We start from the raw sequence: 16,792 nt of genomic DNA on the forward strand, positions 1-16,792 counted from the left end.
AGTTTTTGCTTTTTCAATTTTACTGAACTGTCTTAAGTATTCATACATTTATTAATAAAAGTGCGAACTGTTATAAACTCCTTTGTGTGTGTGTGTGACTTTTTTTTTTTTTTTAATTTTCGATTTTCGGTTTTTTCTTTTTTCCATGTATGGACGGTGTTATACAAATATGCGTTCCCCAACCAAGCAGTACATTTGAGGAAATTGAGTTCAAAGTTAAACCTCTTCCCTATAATCACACATGGTTATACATTTTTAGATCAGTTATCTAAAAGTGTGGAATAAATGCACCATGTTACGGTGTCTTTCAATGTGAATGGTAATATTTCACATGATAATAGTGGTATAAAATGATGGTTGACTCGTTTTTGAATATCGTCGTTTAATAATTGCAGAAACCTGTTAAGCCACTGCTACACATTTAATCGGAATGTTATGAAACTTAAATGCCATAGATTTACGTTACATTAAAACATCGAGTAAATGACAATAAAAGTATGAAATAGTACCACTGTCACATATCATAATGATATTCCATATAAATAAATTCAAAAACTAACAATAAATTACAAAGGAAAGTCAAAGATTGAAAAGTTTCTTACACACTGGAAAACCTAAAAACCAAAACAAGACACCAAGCTGTATGTAAATTTTTTTTTAGCTGTTTGCTTGGAAAAACAGCCAAACTACACTTCTTTATGAGTACCAGTGTATGGATCAACTGGTTTTTGTTTCTCACACAATGCCCAGTTTCTTGGAAGTGAGTTGACATTTTGTTCGCTAGATGGCATAGTAATACAGAATTTGTTTTAAATCATCTTTGCATCCCATAGTATGTCAGTTTAACTACCAACCTATGTGAATAACTAATTTTTGATTGTTTGTTGGTTAAGTTATGTAAACATGTACAGACACAAAACAAAAGTATTTATGGTATAAATGCGATTAAAGCTCATGATGGAGGACATCTAGTGAATTTATAACAGCAAGAACTTAATATGGAATGGAAAAAAATCGAACGTAAAAAATGTTGAACGAGCAAGAACTAAAGAGACTTCGCGAAAGAAGAAAACAGAACTTTTAAATTTCTTAAAATATTGGAGGACATGATAGAGTATAACCGAATATATACCTCGGTACAACCGAATCTGCATTGCACCGATGCATGGTATAACAGGGTTATACTCCAATAGTAACAGTAATAATCCACTAGTACTTCAATTTTGTGATATCTGGTTTATTTGTTCTATCCTCCTTTTGAAAATTACGAAAAAATATTGAAAAATACATTTAATTTTGACCCCAAACTGAGCATTTACCGTGGTACTTTTTAAAACAGTCTTTCTGATGTTAACCCTCAACATTCATTGAAATAAAATTTAATGTTAAATATGATGTTGCGCGTATATATATAAACTAGAGATGTTACTTTCAAATATTTTTAATAGTAGGTAAGAAACTTCCGCTTTAAAAACAGTTAAATGCTGTAAAAATGAACAAAAATAAATTTATGTTATCGCAAAATTTCTTTAGATCGAATAAAGCTTCTAGTTTTTAAGTAGGATAAAAAGTAGATAAATATCGATTTCTATTGAAAAAAATGTTTTTTTTTTCTTCATAGTTCTCGATTAGAAATTACAAATTAACTTTGCGAAAGAAATCATTATGTTTTTCACTACATAAAAAAAAACTTCAATCAAAAACTGTTTTTTAAAACAAGAAGAAATTTGACAATGCAAAATCAGACGGCATGAACTTTTGAAAGTTATCAAAATTACGGTTTTAGAATACAAATTTTACTACCTAAACGGATAAAAAATTTTGTTTCAATTTTTAAACTAAAATTATTATTATTATTGAATTAGTCAATTTCTGCAAAAGCCAATATTTTCTTCGAACCTGATATAAATTTCAAAACAATGTTGCTACGACCAAATGATCAACTATCATTGAATACTACAAAAGCAACGACCCAGTAAGAAGAAACCGCTCTTAGTCAACGATGAATTTGAACACTCAACAGCTGACATCCTCTAAACTAGCCTGATGACGAATTGTTCACACAAGCTCCACATCCCCTGCCTCTCCTCCCTGTAAAGTATATTGATTTAGACAAGGGCCATCAATAGTCCGCAATCAGAGCTTAGAGTAGTTGCTAGGAAATGCAATGAATTATTCCTTTGCTTTAAGACGTTATGTAAGAAACTAATAATAGCTTGTCTACCATCTGAATGTCATTCTCGGAAGCCGTACTGGATGAAGTCTGCATTGCAGAGGTAATTGAAACCCTATTCTGCCGAGCTCTGAAAAAAGTCGCATTTGCATTTTTTAATAAAATTACGACGTAGTTCTTTACAACACATTTTACTTTCTTCAATGTTTTATGGGTATTAGAATGTATATTTTTTTCAAAAATTCTCAAATTGTGAAATCTGCATCAAATTTACGGAGGCGTAAATACTTAAAATGCAGTTTCGCATTTCTAGTTCAGTTGAAAGTACGATTTTTGTGTTTAGCACGATAGTACTATCTCACAACTTTTATTTCTTAAAGTCACATTTACAGATAGATACATACGCAACTTTGGAATTTGTGCGTTTTATGTGCAATATTTCAATTTCATATTGTTCAATATAGCAATTAATTTAAGATATAAGTAAACGGTACTGTCTTTTGGTTTCAAAGGTCAACAGTTGTAACAAGATTCCATAAATATATTTTACAACATTATTCTTAAGAAATAGGAAGAATGTAAAATTTTTAATTCTAAAATGACTTTTCACTCTCATTTTATATGATATCAATTTACTCTGTCCGTATAATCACATGATCACACCGGACATAGAAAATTTCACTTTAAGCAACTCTCCTAGGGGGGAGGGGCTCTTTCACTCGATTTTGTTCCATTTGATCGAATTCTATATATTACTAGCATACCGAGAAATTTCCTTCTGGGTGGGGGAAAAGAAAATTTCTGTAGTTCTATTGACCGATGCCGTTTATTGTATTCCATTGAGTTCTATTCGAGTTGAATGAGCCCCTCTGTAATAATGTATTTTATCTAAGGTGTGGACACAGTGTTTTCGTTACGGTTAAAATATTATCTTCTTAAAAGGCTATTCAAATCATTTTGGGTCCATACTAGAAGAACATTTATTATTAAACTTTAAAATATTTTCTAGTAATTGTAACGTTCTCTTATCAGAAGATCTTATTAATGAATATTACTTTATTCATTTAAGTAAAAACAGCAGTGCAATCAAAACTTAAGTGGATTAATTTTTTAGAGACTGGAAAATAATGTCGTTATTTTCACACAAATAAATTTCACTTAAGTTTACATTTTTAATTAATGTCTTTATTATCATTATCAAAATTCTTTTGCCATCTTATAGGCAAATTTAAGGTCCTGGATCGATAGAAGCAGCTGGTTTTTTATTCATATATATGGAGATGGTATTTCGTATAGTTGCCAAACATTCAAGTTTCTTTAACTTGCAAAGTGTTGTTACGATCGGAACAAAGGGAAATCATATGGTGAAATGTCGGGATAGTTTATTTGAGCAATTACCAACAGTAAGAGAGCGATTCTGAAACATGATTATGCAAGCGCACACTGATCAAGACTTAGAAAAAATATATTGACTTTCATTTGGTTGCCTCACCTATCACGCTCACCAGACTGACACCTGATTTCCCGTTACTCCGAGATCAATGAGACGAAAAACACGAAAATTTGGTGAACATCCAAAATGATACCTCCACAAGTTTTGCTCCAAAACCAATTGATTTTTGTCATCAAAGGCTTGAAAATTTGTTCAATAAATGGTGAAAGGTCGCTGATAACGAATGAAAAGCGAATGATAACGAATGACATTATCATTAACAGTAAAAATACACAGTTGGAGCAAACCTAAAATGACTGCATTGTGAAGGCTACGCAGATCCTAATCACAGCATTATAACGCTTCCAGCTTAAGTTTACCCCAACTTTAGTAAAACATTTATTTGCGTAAACTTCTAAAAATGCCCATGAAATACCGACCTTCTTTTAGAAGAGAGAAAATTTCACTTTAAAAAAACACTACAAAGTGAAGAATTGATTCTTGAGAAAAATTGGTAAAACTGTCTAAAGGTCAAAACAAAAGAGACTTTTTCAACTAAATTCGTTATATTGGATCTCTTTCCAAACAGTAAGTTTCCTTTTCCCATTTTATTTACTCTATACGTCTTATGATATTTAATAGCACAGATATTGACTCTCACGCAAGCCACTGAAATTCCTTCTCTTTTCAAAACAAACATTACTGTCGAATGAAGTCCAGATAAGTTGAACATTTGACTTCAAAATAAAATATTAATATCTGAAGTCGTCTCAAAGCATGATGCGAAATATGTTAAAATATACTAAGACAAGGAATTTGAGTTTTATTGTATTCTGCAGAAGTAATATAACACCACAGTATCCGAGAGGAATACACAGATGAAACATTTCATTGAATTTAAATAGACACGTTCCTCAGTACACTTTATCATCCAATCAGAACATTTATTGGGTAAAAATAATGTGGGGACGTACTCTTATTTGAAATGTTTGCGTACTTGTTTATTTGTGCTAAGAAACGCATGAAAGAATAAAAAAGTGCATAGGAACTTATTGGGCTTTGCTATAACAGTGAATTTTTGCTCAGCAGGCTCTTAGTGCAGTATCACTGGGATTTAGCTGTTGGTATGAACATGTGTAACATTTTAACAATGTGTATATGTATGTGAACTTGGTTCAAATTTAAAGTTACAAAATTTCTATAAATCATTTTTATTTTACACTTGTAAGAAAAAGTGTTACTTTTCCAAGCGAAATCTTTATGAAGACGGTGTTCCCGTTCAACTAAAGCAACGTATAAATTGTGTTTGTCTTTTAACGGCATATTCTAAGAAAATTGTCTAAATTCCATAAACTTACTTTCACAGAATGTAGACGCTATGAAATGAACATTAACGCCTAATATAGATTTTAAAATAAAACTAACATGTATTCAGAAATTTAGAGATGTTATGAATACAACATTCACGCATTTAATTTATAGTCAAGTGCCCATACTTGGGACAGTACCCTAACTTGGGACATTCTACCGAATTTAGATTTGAGAGCTGGTACACTTGTCGGTACTTCACCGGTAAGAAATAAATGGTATTACAGAATAAATGAATAGTTACCTTATGAGGCTATGTGAGTCGAACTTTGATGTATAAGTTTCATGGGTTGTTTTTATAATTTTAATACTTTCGAAAAAAATATGCAATTTTCAAGTACGGAAATAACTTTGGTTATTTACACTAACTGAGCTGCATTAGTTTGACTTTGGTTCACACTTCATCTCGGTTGTGTGTACCTGTGGAGATAATTCATTTCCAATTAACTAATTCAGTTTAACTAATTTATTTAAAAGATTGCGAGATTGCAAATACGTTCCAAACTTGAGACACACTGTTTTAAGTTAGAGAACTAAGACATAAAAAGTGTCTGTAAGGAATATTGAATAAATAAGGTGTCTAATTGTACTAAGAAAGAAGTATAAATACATTTTTTTTTAATGACGACTATTCCGATGACAATCGACGTATTATCCATAACAGGACAAAAAAAGTTGTCATTGGGTCATTCCACCGTCACGTGCGGGTCAAAAATACGTTTAAATTTCATTAATATTTGGTCACATCTCTTAATATTTTAATGAAACAGGGGTGAACATTTTTTTAAATCTTTACATTCGATACGAAGATACTCCTGACCCAATTATATTTTTAATATACAATTTTGTTATTTAAAATAAAATTTATTTACATGCGTCACGTGCGGGACGTCCAAAGTCAACCTCTGGTAACTTGCTAATGAATAAGCTGATATTTTTGCTCTATTAATACAGCAATGACGAAACAAATTGTAGATTTTGAAAGCTATGGTTCCAACGTAAAGAAAACATATCTCATTAGTTTAAAAATAATTATTTAAACCATTGGAAAAAAAGTATGTATATGCCCATTCCATTGAAAATAGCCATTTTGTCCCGCACATGATGGCTCTTATATTTGATAAAAAATAAATCATTTCTGAAGAAAGATTTTGCTTAAGAAGTCACACATGCGTTTGTGATTTCTTAAGCAACAAAATTTTGTTCATAATCCTTTTAAATTATTATTTTTTGAAATATATGAAGCGTCAATTGCGGGACAAAATTACCGTTTTCCGCGGAATGGCCCCATTGTTAAAAAACATTGGAATCTATTAAAAGACGTTTTGCCAAAATATTACATATGTTACTTCTATTAATGAAAATGAATCTCAAAGTATAGATGAGGCTAATGTATTTGTTGCGAATTTCACTTAGTATGAAGAAATGAAAATGAATGTGAAAAGATGTGAAATGAGTAACATGGAGAACTAAAATTCAGTTGCATTAAGAAATATTTGAGATCACTCATTGCTTTTATGCTTCCACATATTGGGGGGGGACGCTGAAATATTACATTCAAAGGAATGAAGAATGCTGAAGCAACATTCAATATTTTCAGGCGCAGGTATACATTCTGAAGTTTTTCAACGGTTTACAATATTAAATCATTTCTACAGAATATTATTTTTTTCTTTATTGAGTAGTAAAATAAACTTCTTTAAAATGATTGTTAATGCCTCAAACTATTATTTAATGTTGCATGAATAAAAGAAAGACAAAAATGAAAAGTGTTCCAAGCTAGAAAGAGAGGTACCTAACTTGGGACAATGAACATCTTGTTTTACTTTTTCGTGAGGCATCTACACCTTGTCCTAAGGTGAAGTACTAAGGCACATCCCAAAAATAGAATACTTCGTTCGAAAGGAAAACATGATTTATACGCTACTAGAGGTAAAAGTTCATAAACTGTCCCAAGTACGCGCACTTGACAGTATGCTATTTATTCGGTTTACGTCTGTATTAAGTGCAGTATCGCGTGCGATGAAGTTTACTGTTACGAAATAAAAATAAACTTCTTCTGAAATTATTATTTTCTTTTTAGTAATTTTTCTCATTAAATTTGGTTCAAATTTTTCTCGAATTTAGAAACAAAAAATCAGCTGTGGTTTAAACTAAAACGTGGATTAAATTTAGGTTTTTTCCTCTCAATAAAACAAAGTTGCAGAAGTACGCAAATTTCCACGGGTATTTTTACGCTGTGCAAAGTCATATCGACAAAAATGCGTTCTACGTTAATATTTCAATTTAAATGGTTCTAAACTTTTGTTGTTTACGTAATTGAAAATCGCATTAGTCCTACACACGACCGTGTGCAGGTAAACAGCAGTATCTGCAAAAATAAATTTCCGAGATATTTGAAGAAATGTGTTTTGGATTCAATACTAACAATAGGGAAATGTTGGAACTTTGACTTATTTTTCTGCAAAAACCAAATAAGCAAGCTTGTACGGTAAAATTAACGTACAATAGATGACAAAAATGCAGAAAATGAAAATTAATGAAAACTGCGCAGTTACTTCATTTACCTGCCTGCTGCAGTCAATTACAAGGAATTAACCGAACACAATAATTTTTAATATACACACATAATCTCTTTTGTCTTAATATAGACTTAGACAGAAACCCTGGTTTTAAAACGTCCATCAATTAGAAGTAGCGTAAAAACAAGTATTAAGTTTTTTGTGTTCCTGGAACTTATATTTTACAGACTGTTAACTAAAATATAAAAGACTAACTAAATTGTAACGTCTAATTTTTACGGTTGCGTAAATGCGTTTTGGTAAAAGTCGTTGTAAAGAATTAATTCATTTAATCCTGCATCAACAAAATGTGACATGATGTGAAAGCTTCTGAAATAAATTTAGCTGGAGTTAACGATATCAAGAAGAAAATGATTGATCACGCTAAAGAAACAATTGTTAACTAGTATTTTCTTTTCAATTTTCAATGCAATGTAGATTTTCAAGAAAAAATTGCAACATCACAAAAATATATTGAAGTTCATAACATTGAATTTGATAGTATTAAATGTTCGAATATGCCTTGCATAATCAAGATGTCAACAAACGTCATGTCATTATTTTTTTTTCTTCGCGTAGCTAAAAGTACATGCAAATGTCCTGAAGTGTAATTGTAAAGATGTTGATGACTGTCAGAAAATTTACGATCAGGTTTTGTTTTCTAATGGTGAAATTTAGACGAATAATCAAGATAAAATATTGAAAAGGGCCCAATTGCCAATATTTAACTAAAGAAGAATTAGCTTAATGAATTATCATAAATTTACTCTTAATCGATTTTAAAAAGAAGGTTATAAATCCGTACCGTGTATGTATTATATTGCACAAATTTGAACTCAACAGCAATAACAATTTTTAAATAGCACTAAAAGTTGTGAAAAAACTAATAAAATTAAATTTTGATACATGTATGAATCTTACCTTTTCTGATAACTCGACTACCGTGTCGTAATCCGGTGGCCGCTCCATTTCCGCACATTCTTCACAGTTGTTTATAGACGACTGCCCATCTTCAGAATCACTCTTTGAAAGGTTAGGTTTAGCGTTCTTTTTCCAGAAACGAGCGAAGAAACTTTTCGATCGCTTTGGGTGCGCAACAACTGGTGGAGTGGAACCACAAATCTCTTTACTTTCAGTTTCTCCGGGTGACACGGAACACAGAAGATGTTCCTTCGACAAAGTTGTAGGCACGTGTCGACGATGTTTAGACGAAGTACCAGTTACAGGATGACCAGTGTTGGGCACCTCGGTGCTTCCCAACGAGATTTTCTTATCTATTTTAATTCTCTCAAAGGTGCCAAGTCTTGGAAATCTTTTTCTTGAAACTTTCCTTGCACAAGTTACCAGTGAGGGCTCATCAGTTTGAATCGATTTGTCATTTGTCGCTATAGCGAATGGATCCTCCAAATCTCCTTCCGAACAGTTATAAGCCAATTCTGTAGAAGTATCTATTTTTTCATTGAATTTCGAATCTACGTTATCGGGTTCCACATCTTTGAGAAATGTCATCTCATCCCCTTCGCTAACAATAATTGATTCTGTTCCCGAATTATTTTCCTCGGTCGAGTCGATAAAAGGAATTGGCTCATCGTTGCCATACGATTTTGAGCGGAAAAATCCCCTTCTTAAGCCGACAGTGGCATTCGTGGTGATAGGTTCGTTCAATGAAAAATAGCTTCCATTGCTCTTCATTTCTCGTAAAATTTCTTGCTGCCGATTTCCAGATGAGCTCGCAAGGGTTCTTTCTGCTTTCATTGAATCTTCCTCGCCCGTTAGATTTCCTTTTATAACTGTATTAGAGCCATAAATAGGAAAAATAGATTTTCTCAAAGTATTGGGAGCAGAAGATGAATAACAAGGACCAGCTGTTAACGTCATAAAGGAAGATTCTTCGTACTTAGTATTTTTCTTCGGTATTATCTGCGAAAGAAACCAAAGTTAACATCACGACTTCTAAAGTTATTCAGAAACAAAAAAGAAACTTCACAACACTAACTTTTATTTCAATTTTTAACTTTTTTAAAACCATCTGACCAGAATAAAAAAGACATTGGAGAGAATTTAGAATTATTTAACTAAGAAATATGATTCCAGAAAATATAATTTGGTGTATTTTCATTTTAAAATTTTATTCATGACACAATCGAGTAAACGAATTACTCATCTGACGACTTTATTTCGGGGTGATTTTTTATTCATTTGTCAAGAGTCAAGCCAGAGGTACCTTCAGTAAATCCTACACCTAAGGCCAAACGCAAAAAAGGAATAGCGAAAGAAACATGATCAAATACCAGTTATGTCTAGAGAGGACAAATCCTTGTAAAGGTTTTGTAATTGCATTTAATAAGAAGCATTGCTCAGCTACGTATACCTTTGCACATTTTCACGAATACTTGAAATCAGGTTTGCATAAATTAAGGGAATAACGAGTTTTTTTTTTTTTTTTTTTTTTTTTTTTTTTTTTTTTTTGTGGCCAGAACGGTCGCCAAATAATAATTTCCTTGCCAACCGATGGCGCTACACGCAGATGTAGTGCACAGTTTCTTTTGTATACCTATCTACCGCGTCAGGTCGTAGTCTTATAGCAGGAATTATTAAATGGAGGGAGCAAGTTCAGCCATTGGCTTAGCAAAAGCTGAGGCAAAAGCGCCAAGTCATGTGACTCAACAAAAAAAAAAATGGTCTACATGTTTTACGTGAAATTAGCAAAAGAAACTTGATTTCTTCCAATGCTTTGTTTTAAAATCTATCACATGACTTGGGATTTTGGCTGCATGAATGAAAGTCTTCACTCCCTCCATTTTATCGCTTCTCAATGATCGTAGTTGTTTGTTTTGCGCACGCAAATTGCAAGTAAACAGACAGTGGCTCCCAAAAGTGTTCGTACTCCTTGAAACTTTGTAGTAAAACCAAAATAATGCAAAATTGAATTCGAATATGAAGTCCAACTTTTTTTCACACCATTCCTATGCCATTCTGAATAAAACCCAGTAGTTTTTTTTTTTTTTTTCAAAATATTGCCAGATTTTATTTTTGAAATTTCTCAAAAAACGAAGAGACAGAGAAAAAATACGCCACAAAAGTCATCGTACACTGAAATATTTTCGAAGAATTTCATAATTAAAATTATCATAGGTGGTTTTTTTATTATTTTTGCATTGTAATGACACTGTAAAGTCATTTGCCTTTAATTTTTTGTTTATTCATTCCCTAATATTCTGCTTATTTTTAAATGGCAGGTATACGTAGAAAACAAAAAACACGATTCGAAATTTGATTTTTTCCCCTCACAGTAAACGTAAATTGGTTTGAAATGTCTTTAAATAGGTTAATTTTTATCATTCTATAGGGAAGTGCTTGATAAAATGCTTTAAAGACAAGAATCGGATCGAAAACAAGGTAAGAAAAGGTCAACTGGCTAAGTTAACAATGCGTGATCGGAGGTTTAAAATTAAAAGTTTTTTTAAAGTACACATTTTAGAGCTGAAAAAGTTTCTGCAGATTTGAATGAAACCTTTTACGTTTAATTTTCACCTAAAATTGTTCGCCAAGTTCTCTGATTAGCTGGATTAAATGGGACCTCTTCCCGCAGAAATTTTCTTGTTCGTGCGAAAAACAGTAAGCTTACGCTTTCCGTCGTAAAATTAATGACAAATAAGCTCAAAACGTTTTGGAACAACGTCTTACTTATAGATAAAAATAAATTCAACATTTTGGGTTAAATTGTTGTATACTTTTCAATAGAAGAAAAAATGAGGAACTTGATCTTAAGAACTTAGTTGGATCAGTTTATCAGGACGGTGAAGGGGTTCTTGTGCGAGGATGCATATCAGCATCAGGACTTGGAGATTTGGAATTTTTTGATGAAATAATGAATCATGCTGTTCATTTAAATATTTTAAAAACCAATTTTAAATTATTGGCCCAAAATTTGGTATTCGGAAACAACTTTGTTTTTTATCAAGATAACGATAAGAAGCACACTTTGCGTTTGGTGTCTCAAAATTTGTCCTTATAAGCTTAGCAATATCTCCTCAATCGCCAGATTTAAACTTAATGGAACATATTTGGAGATATCTGGTGGCTAGATTACGAAAATACACCATTGAAACGAAAAGCGAACTAGAAACAGTAAGACTCGAAGTGCGGCTGAACACTTACTCAGAAGTTGCACAAAAAAAAGAAAGAAAAAACAATAAAATCTGTTCCCAGACGTTTAAAAGCTGTTGTTGCTACTGCATGATATTCTACTAAATAATAACTTAGTAAAAAAGTTATATTATTTACTATTTTTTTGACACTTTTTCAAAATGTACGAAGACTTTTGTGAGATAAAATTTCTGGCTTTTTTTTTGGTTTTTGATTTTTTAAGAAAATGAGTTTTAATGTTTTATTAAAAAATTTCATGTAGTATTGTTAATAATGGATCATAAATCTTATACTAAAATACCTATTTCGAAATATTAGTTCTAACCAATGGATAAGGGCCTATTTCATTGAAAGTCGTAGGTGTACGAACACTTTTGGGAGCTACTGTACATCAAAATATAGAATCTCCCTCAAAGTATGAATGCGTTGTATGCTATCATTAACCGAGGTGGCCTGATCGGCAAGGCGTTGGATTTGTAACAGGAGAGGTCCTGAGTTTGAAGCCAGTCGATCGAAGATTCTTCGTGTTCGTTAATGGTGACTAAAGCATATAAAATATGGTCATGGTCACAAAGTCTTTACATTCCAAGTCTCTGGGGTTGCTGGATCAGAAGCTCCTGCTCAGGATGGAAAAGCAGAGCTGTCTTCGGGACCCTATCCAACCGATTAAATCGCGTGTAGTGGTGGGTACGGGGGACCCTAGAGAGTGAAGTGAAGTGAATGCTATCAATCGATTTTCAAATGCTAAGAGGTGCCGTGCAGCAGAAAGTTAACAAATGAGCAATCTGCATGGAAAACTTATATGAGTAACCACAACGTGCGAAAACAATGTTAAAAAACGTACAGATATTATTGTGCATTATGTCCAATCATTACAGTTCAGGATTGATTCCAAATGATTTCTGTTTCTTCTTTCGCATGAAAATCCTACCCGGAGGACAAAAATTTTCTCAGATCGGTATAAAGAATGGAGTGTAAGACCAGGCACTGCCTAATGTAACTAGTGTGATGAAGGTTGATTCAATTCTGCTACAAATATCTCAATTAGATTGTCAACTATGTAGATAAGTATCTGGATCATGCAGCTAAGTTAAAAATTCTTCACTTTTGGTATGGTTTTCATTTTGCGATGGATCGAACTTTGAAAAAAATCACACTTATACGTGTATTACGCTGGGCTCTGACAGTTAAAAATCAGTATATTAAAGATCAATAATCAGAGATTTTAAACTAGAAATAATGCAGTTTATCCTTACCATTGGAAGATGTTTGGCGTGAACGAAACTGGATTTTACTTTCTGAGAAAGAGCTTCCGAGCTGTAAAGTGACAACTGATACGAGAGAATTGTCTGCCACAGGAGTTTGATACTGGGTGTAGGAGCTCTAAAAATCCATGTTGTCCATTGATTTCTCTGTCCTGGAGCTTTCTGTGCATTCTGAAATTAATAGTAGTGATTCAGCGTAATTAAAACACAGACAAAAAAATTTAAAAAAAATAGTGAAAATTAATTATATTAAAACTATTGGATCATCATAGAGTACATATGAGTAGTACTCTATGAGTAGTCATATGAGTAGTACCTCATAGTACATATGAGTAGTACATATGAGGCAGGGAGAAGCAAAGGAATGGAAGTGGCAAAATTAAAAATTTGGAGATAACGAGTACAAATAGTAAAGTAAGGGAACCTCTCCTCTGTCTTGAGGCAAGAGATAGTACTAGTAGCCATAGTAGGTTCTGCTGTACGCCATGATTTAGAAAACAAATCAATGAAAGCCTGCCTAGGACGCTATCTTTAAACGCGTTTTACTCGAAACTTGAAAATCTCCACTTACATCCCTTTGCTTCTCACTGCTTCATATCATGGACCAGATTTTTAGAAATCATACTTTATAAACTACTGCACATATTACAAAAAGTGATGCATGAATGTAAAGAGAAACATACCAAGTTTTTTTTTTTTACTTTGAGTCACAAATGCTTGATGTGTGAGCCTTTTGTTACGCGACATCTTTAATGCAGTTTTTTCCACACGACATGTGATTTCATTTTACGGCGTTGCGTCAAAAACATTTTTTATCAACCCCGATGCGAAAACATTACAAAAACTTCAAGAACACATTTGTGTAGCACTCCGAAAAATTGACAGTGTGATATTCTAAAATTTTTGAAACTAGCTGGATTACGAATTAGAAGCTGTCGCGTAAGAAAAAGCTCCAACACTGAGCACATTTTGCACAACGTGCTCAAATTCAGCACATTTGTATAATTAACTTTATAAGAAAATAACTTGGTAAGGTAAGTTCGGGTAAGTGCGTATCCAAATTTTCAAAGATCAGTTTCTGAGGGATGGTGCTCTGTTAAAAATATTGTATGTTTACTAAATTTTTTAGGTTCGTTTTCAGGTCCTTTCTTGAGCTTTTCAAGCATATATTATGGTATTTAAACACAAGCAGAAGCTTTAAAATCTCTTTTAAGGCACTTCTTCTAAGGGTCACACTTTCCCCACGTGACGGGATAAGTGCGAACCTTGGCCATTTTCATCACGCATTTATATTTACATTGAATTGATCATGAATGTTACACTGTACTAATGAATTTAAAAGTATATTTTCCTTTAGAAACTTATATGTATAGTTTTTGTATATAATTATGATTTTTATGATTGACTTGATCTCTTTTTTACATATTTTGATTTGCCCAATTTACAGAAGACACGGTCGATATCTCCTTTCTTGATTTCTCTAAATATTTAATTTCTTCATATTTTCTGGTTTCTTCAGACATAAAGCTTTCTCGTTGATTGCTTTTAAACTCATTTTTGTCCCATAGTCATTGCTTTCATCTAAATTCTCTGTATTCCTTCTACCAATTGAAGAATCGCAGAAACTCTACCAAACGAAGATATCCAACCTCGTCTAGCTTTTAAATGGTCTAAAACGTTCGTTTTGGAACGTCAAATTACCTAACTGCTGCATTAAAATTATCTAATTGACACCTCATTTTTCAGTTTTTAAAGACTAACGTTGCTAAGAGGTTATCCTTCAAATACGATTTCTCTTGATCCATTCTTTCGAGCATAGATTCTCCCCATTTTCTAAATTAAATGTACAATTGAAATTTAGTGGAAGTTATAGAAAAGGGCAATAAAGAACGAACTGGAAATATAAATTAAAGGCAAAATCATGTGGTCGCACTTTCACTACAATATGGAACGCACTTCCCCGTTTTACTTTAAAAAAGGGGTAAGTGAGCTTACAATCAAAGTCTGGTTAGAATAATTAATTAAAATACGCCATGTATGCTAGTAGTAACTTGTTACTAAACAATACAACTTACACTTGCTGACTTCAGTCGTTTAATATCCCAGCAAAATAAACAAAACTCTAACCTCCTCAATCTTCACATTACAGTTCTGCTCAAGACATTTAAGTTATCGCTGATTGTGTTTTATCTATGAGTACCAGTGCCAATCTCTACTTTTAGGAATTATCACTAGACATTCTCCCGACATATTCAATATATGGCAGAAATCTCTTCAGGCCAGCATTCCCAAAATTATCAGAGGACGCACTTACCACGCGGACGCACTTACTCGAACTCACCTTATATTTGTCTTTAAATTTATGTATCACTTTATTGTAATTACTGCAGTAGTTTCGAAATACACCGGTGATGACCGATACCAGCGAATTTAGAGTAGAATTGCCAGGTTTAACAGACAAGAAACACTGCGTGAGACAATCATAGAAATCAATGTAGGACATAACTATAGGCATTTTGTAAGAGAATTGCAAAAGCTAGCTTTGATGGGATCTGGCAACAAACGACTGTAGTGACTCCACAACAAGCACTACATCTTTTATAACGCTTCTCTTAGGCTTGCGATCATATAAGATGAACTCTAGAAGCCAACTGGAATACAGTGGCAAGGTCAGTGGAATCATGATTTCAGTTGATAAGAACTGTTCGATCTTGACCAAACCGTCACGCATGTGACGTAGAGCACATGAAGTCAAGAATCCAAATTGGCACTGTGCAACCTGTTGACTTCACAACGGTGTAGGCTGTATCTACATGTCGTGAGTCGTGGACTGGGTTCTCTGGTGCAACTGAACCATTGACTGACTGAAAATGGTTACGTCAATTACTTTAAGACCACTCGCATTTATGGGTTTTACCCAATTATAGACGCCTACCCAAATAACGAGGACGTTTTTAGGATAGCATTGCGCCATGTCACTCGACTGCAAAGAATTGCAGTTGGCTAGAAAAATCTTTTCGCGGGTTCCAGTAAATGATTTGCCCACCTAAATCGCCCGACGTGAATTCCATCTATCATTTATAGCAGGGATTCTGAAACTGGTTGCCGCAGCAACCTGGGGTGTCATAGGACGAGACGAGAGGTGCCACGAACTGTTTATGGTATTAATATATATTTAAGGTGATTGTGCAAAACAAGGTCCAACTAGCAGTTTCTAATTACCAGGCAAGAGAAACAAGCAGAAACCAGGAACAAAAGTTATTACAGAAGAGTGATGTCAAAACTACCTGACCTTATTTTACGGTAAGTTTCTTTTGGATCACTGTAGGTTACTAGTATGAACAAAGTTATTTATTATTTTTATTTATGTTTCTATTAATGCTTAAAACCATCTGTTTTTGTTAAAATTGCTGGAAAACATAATTAAAACTTAAATTTTCACTTCTTTAGTCTTTCCTTAGTTGTAATGAGTCATCTGATGATCATGCAAAAGTTGGAGTCAATTCATAAAAATTGAGTGAGATACTAGGTTATGAACCTGAGGGTGCACTTATCTTATATATTAGAGATGAACTGGGGTGCCGTGAGAAAGTTCTAGTTCTGCAAAGGGTGATGCGAGTCGAAAAAGTTTGAGAACCCCTGATTTATAGAGCATAATCGAGAGATCAGTTTGTGTACGAAATCCCGCAGCGGCAACACTTTCGCAATCATGGACATCTATGGTGTCAGCTGGGCTCAATATTTCTGTCAAGGACTTCCAACAGTTTTTTGAGTCCTTGGCGCGTCGAATTCTTGTATTTTGACTAACAAAAAGAAGTCCGACACGATATTAGGAGTTATCCCA

The 16,792-nt window shown here is 33.2% G+C and overlaps 1 protein-coding gene across 1 annotated transcript in view; it reads right to left on the reverse strand.

The window, feature by feature from the left end:
• LOC129222452 (uncharacterized) overlaps positions 1-16,792 on the reverse strand; it is a 114,559-nt gene that overhangs the window by 51,002 nt on the left and 46,765 nt on the right. The window contains exons 14-15 of the mRNA XM_054856966.1: positions 12,940-13,119; positions 8,456-9,454 (exon numbers count right to left, since the gene is read on the reverse strand). Coding sequence (XP_054712941.1) covers positions 8,456-9,454; positions 12,940-13,119 — 1,179 coding nt within the window. The remainder of the gene's footprint in view (positions 1-8,455; positions 9,455-12,939; positions 13,120-16,792) is intronic.

The sequence above is a fragment of the Uloborus diversus genome, chromosome 5 (genome assembly GCF_026930045.1).
Source record: "Uloborus diversus isolate 005 chromosome 5, Udiv.v.3.1, whole genome shotgun sequence".
Classification (NCBI taxonomy): Eukaryota; Metazoa; Arthropoda; class Arachnida; order Araneae; family Uloboridae; genus Uloborus; species Uloborus diversus.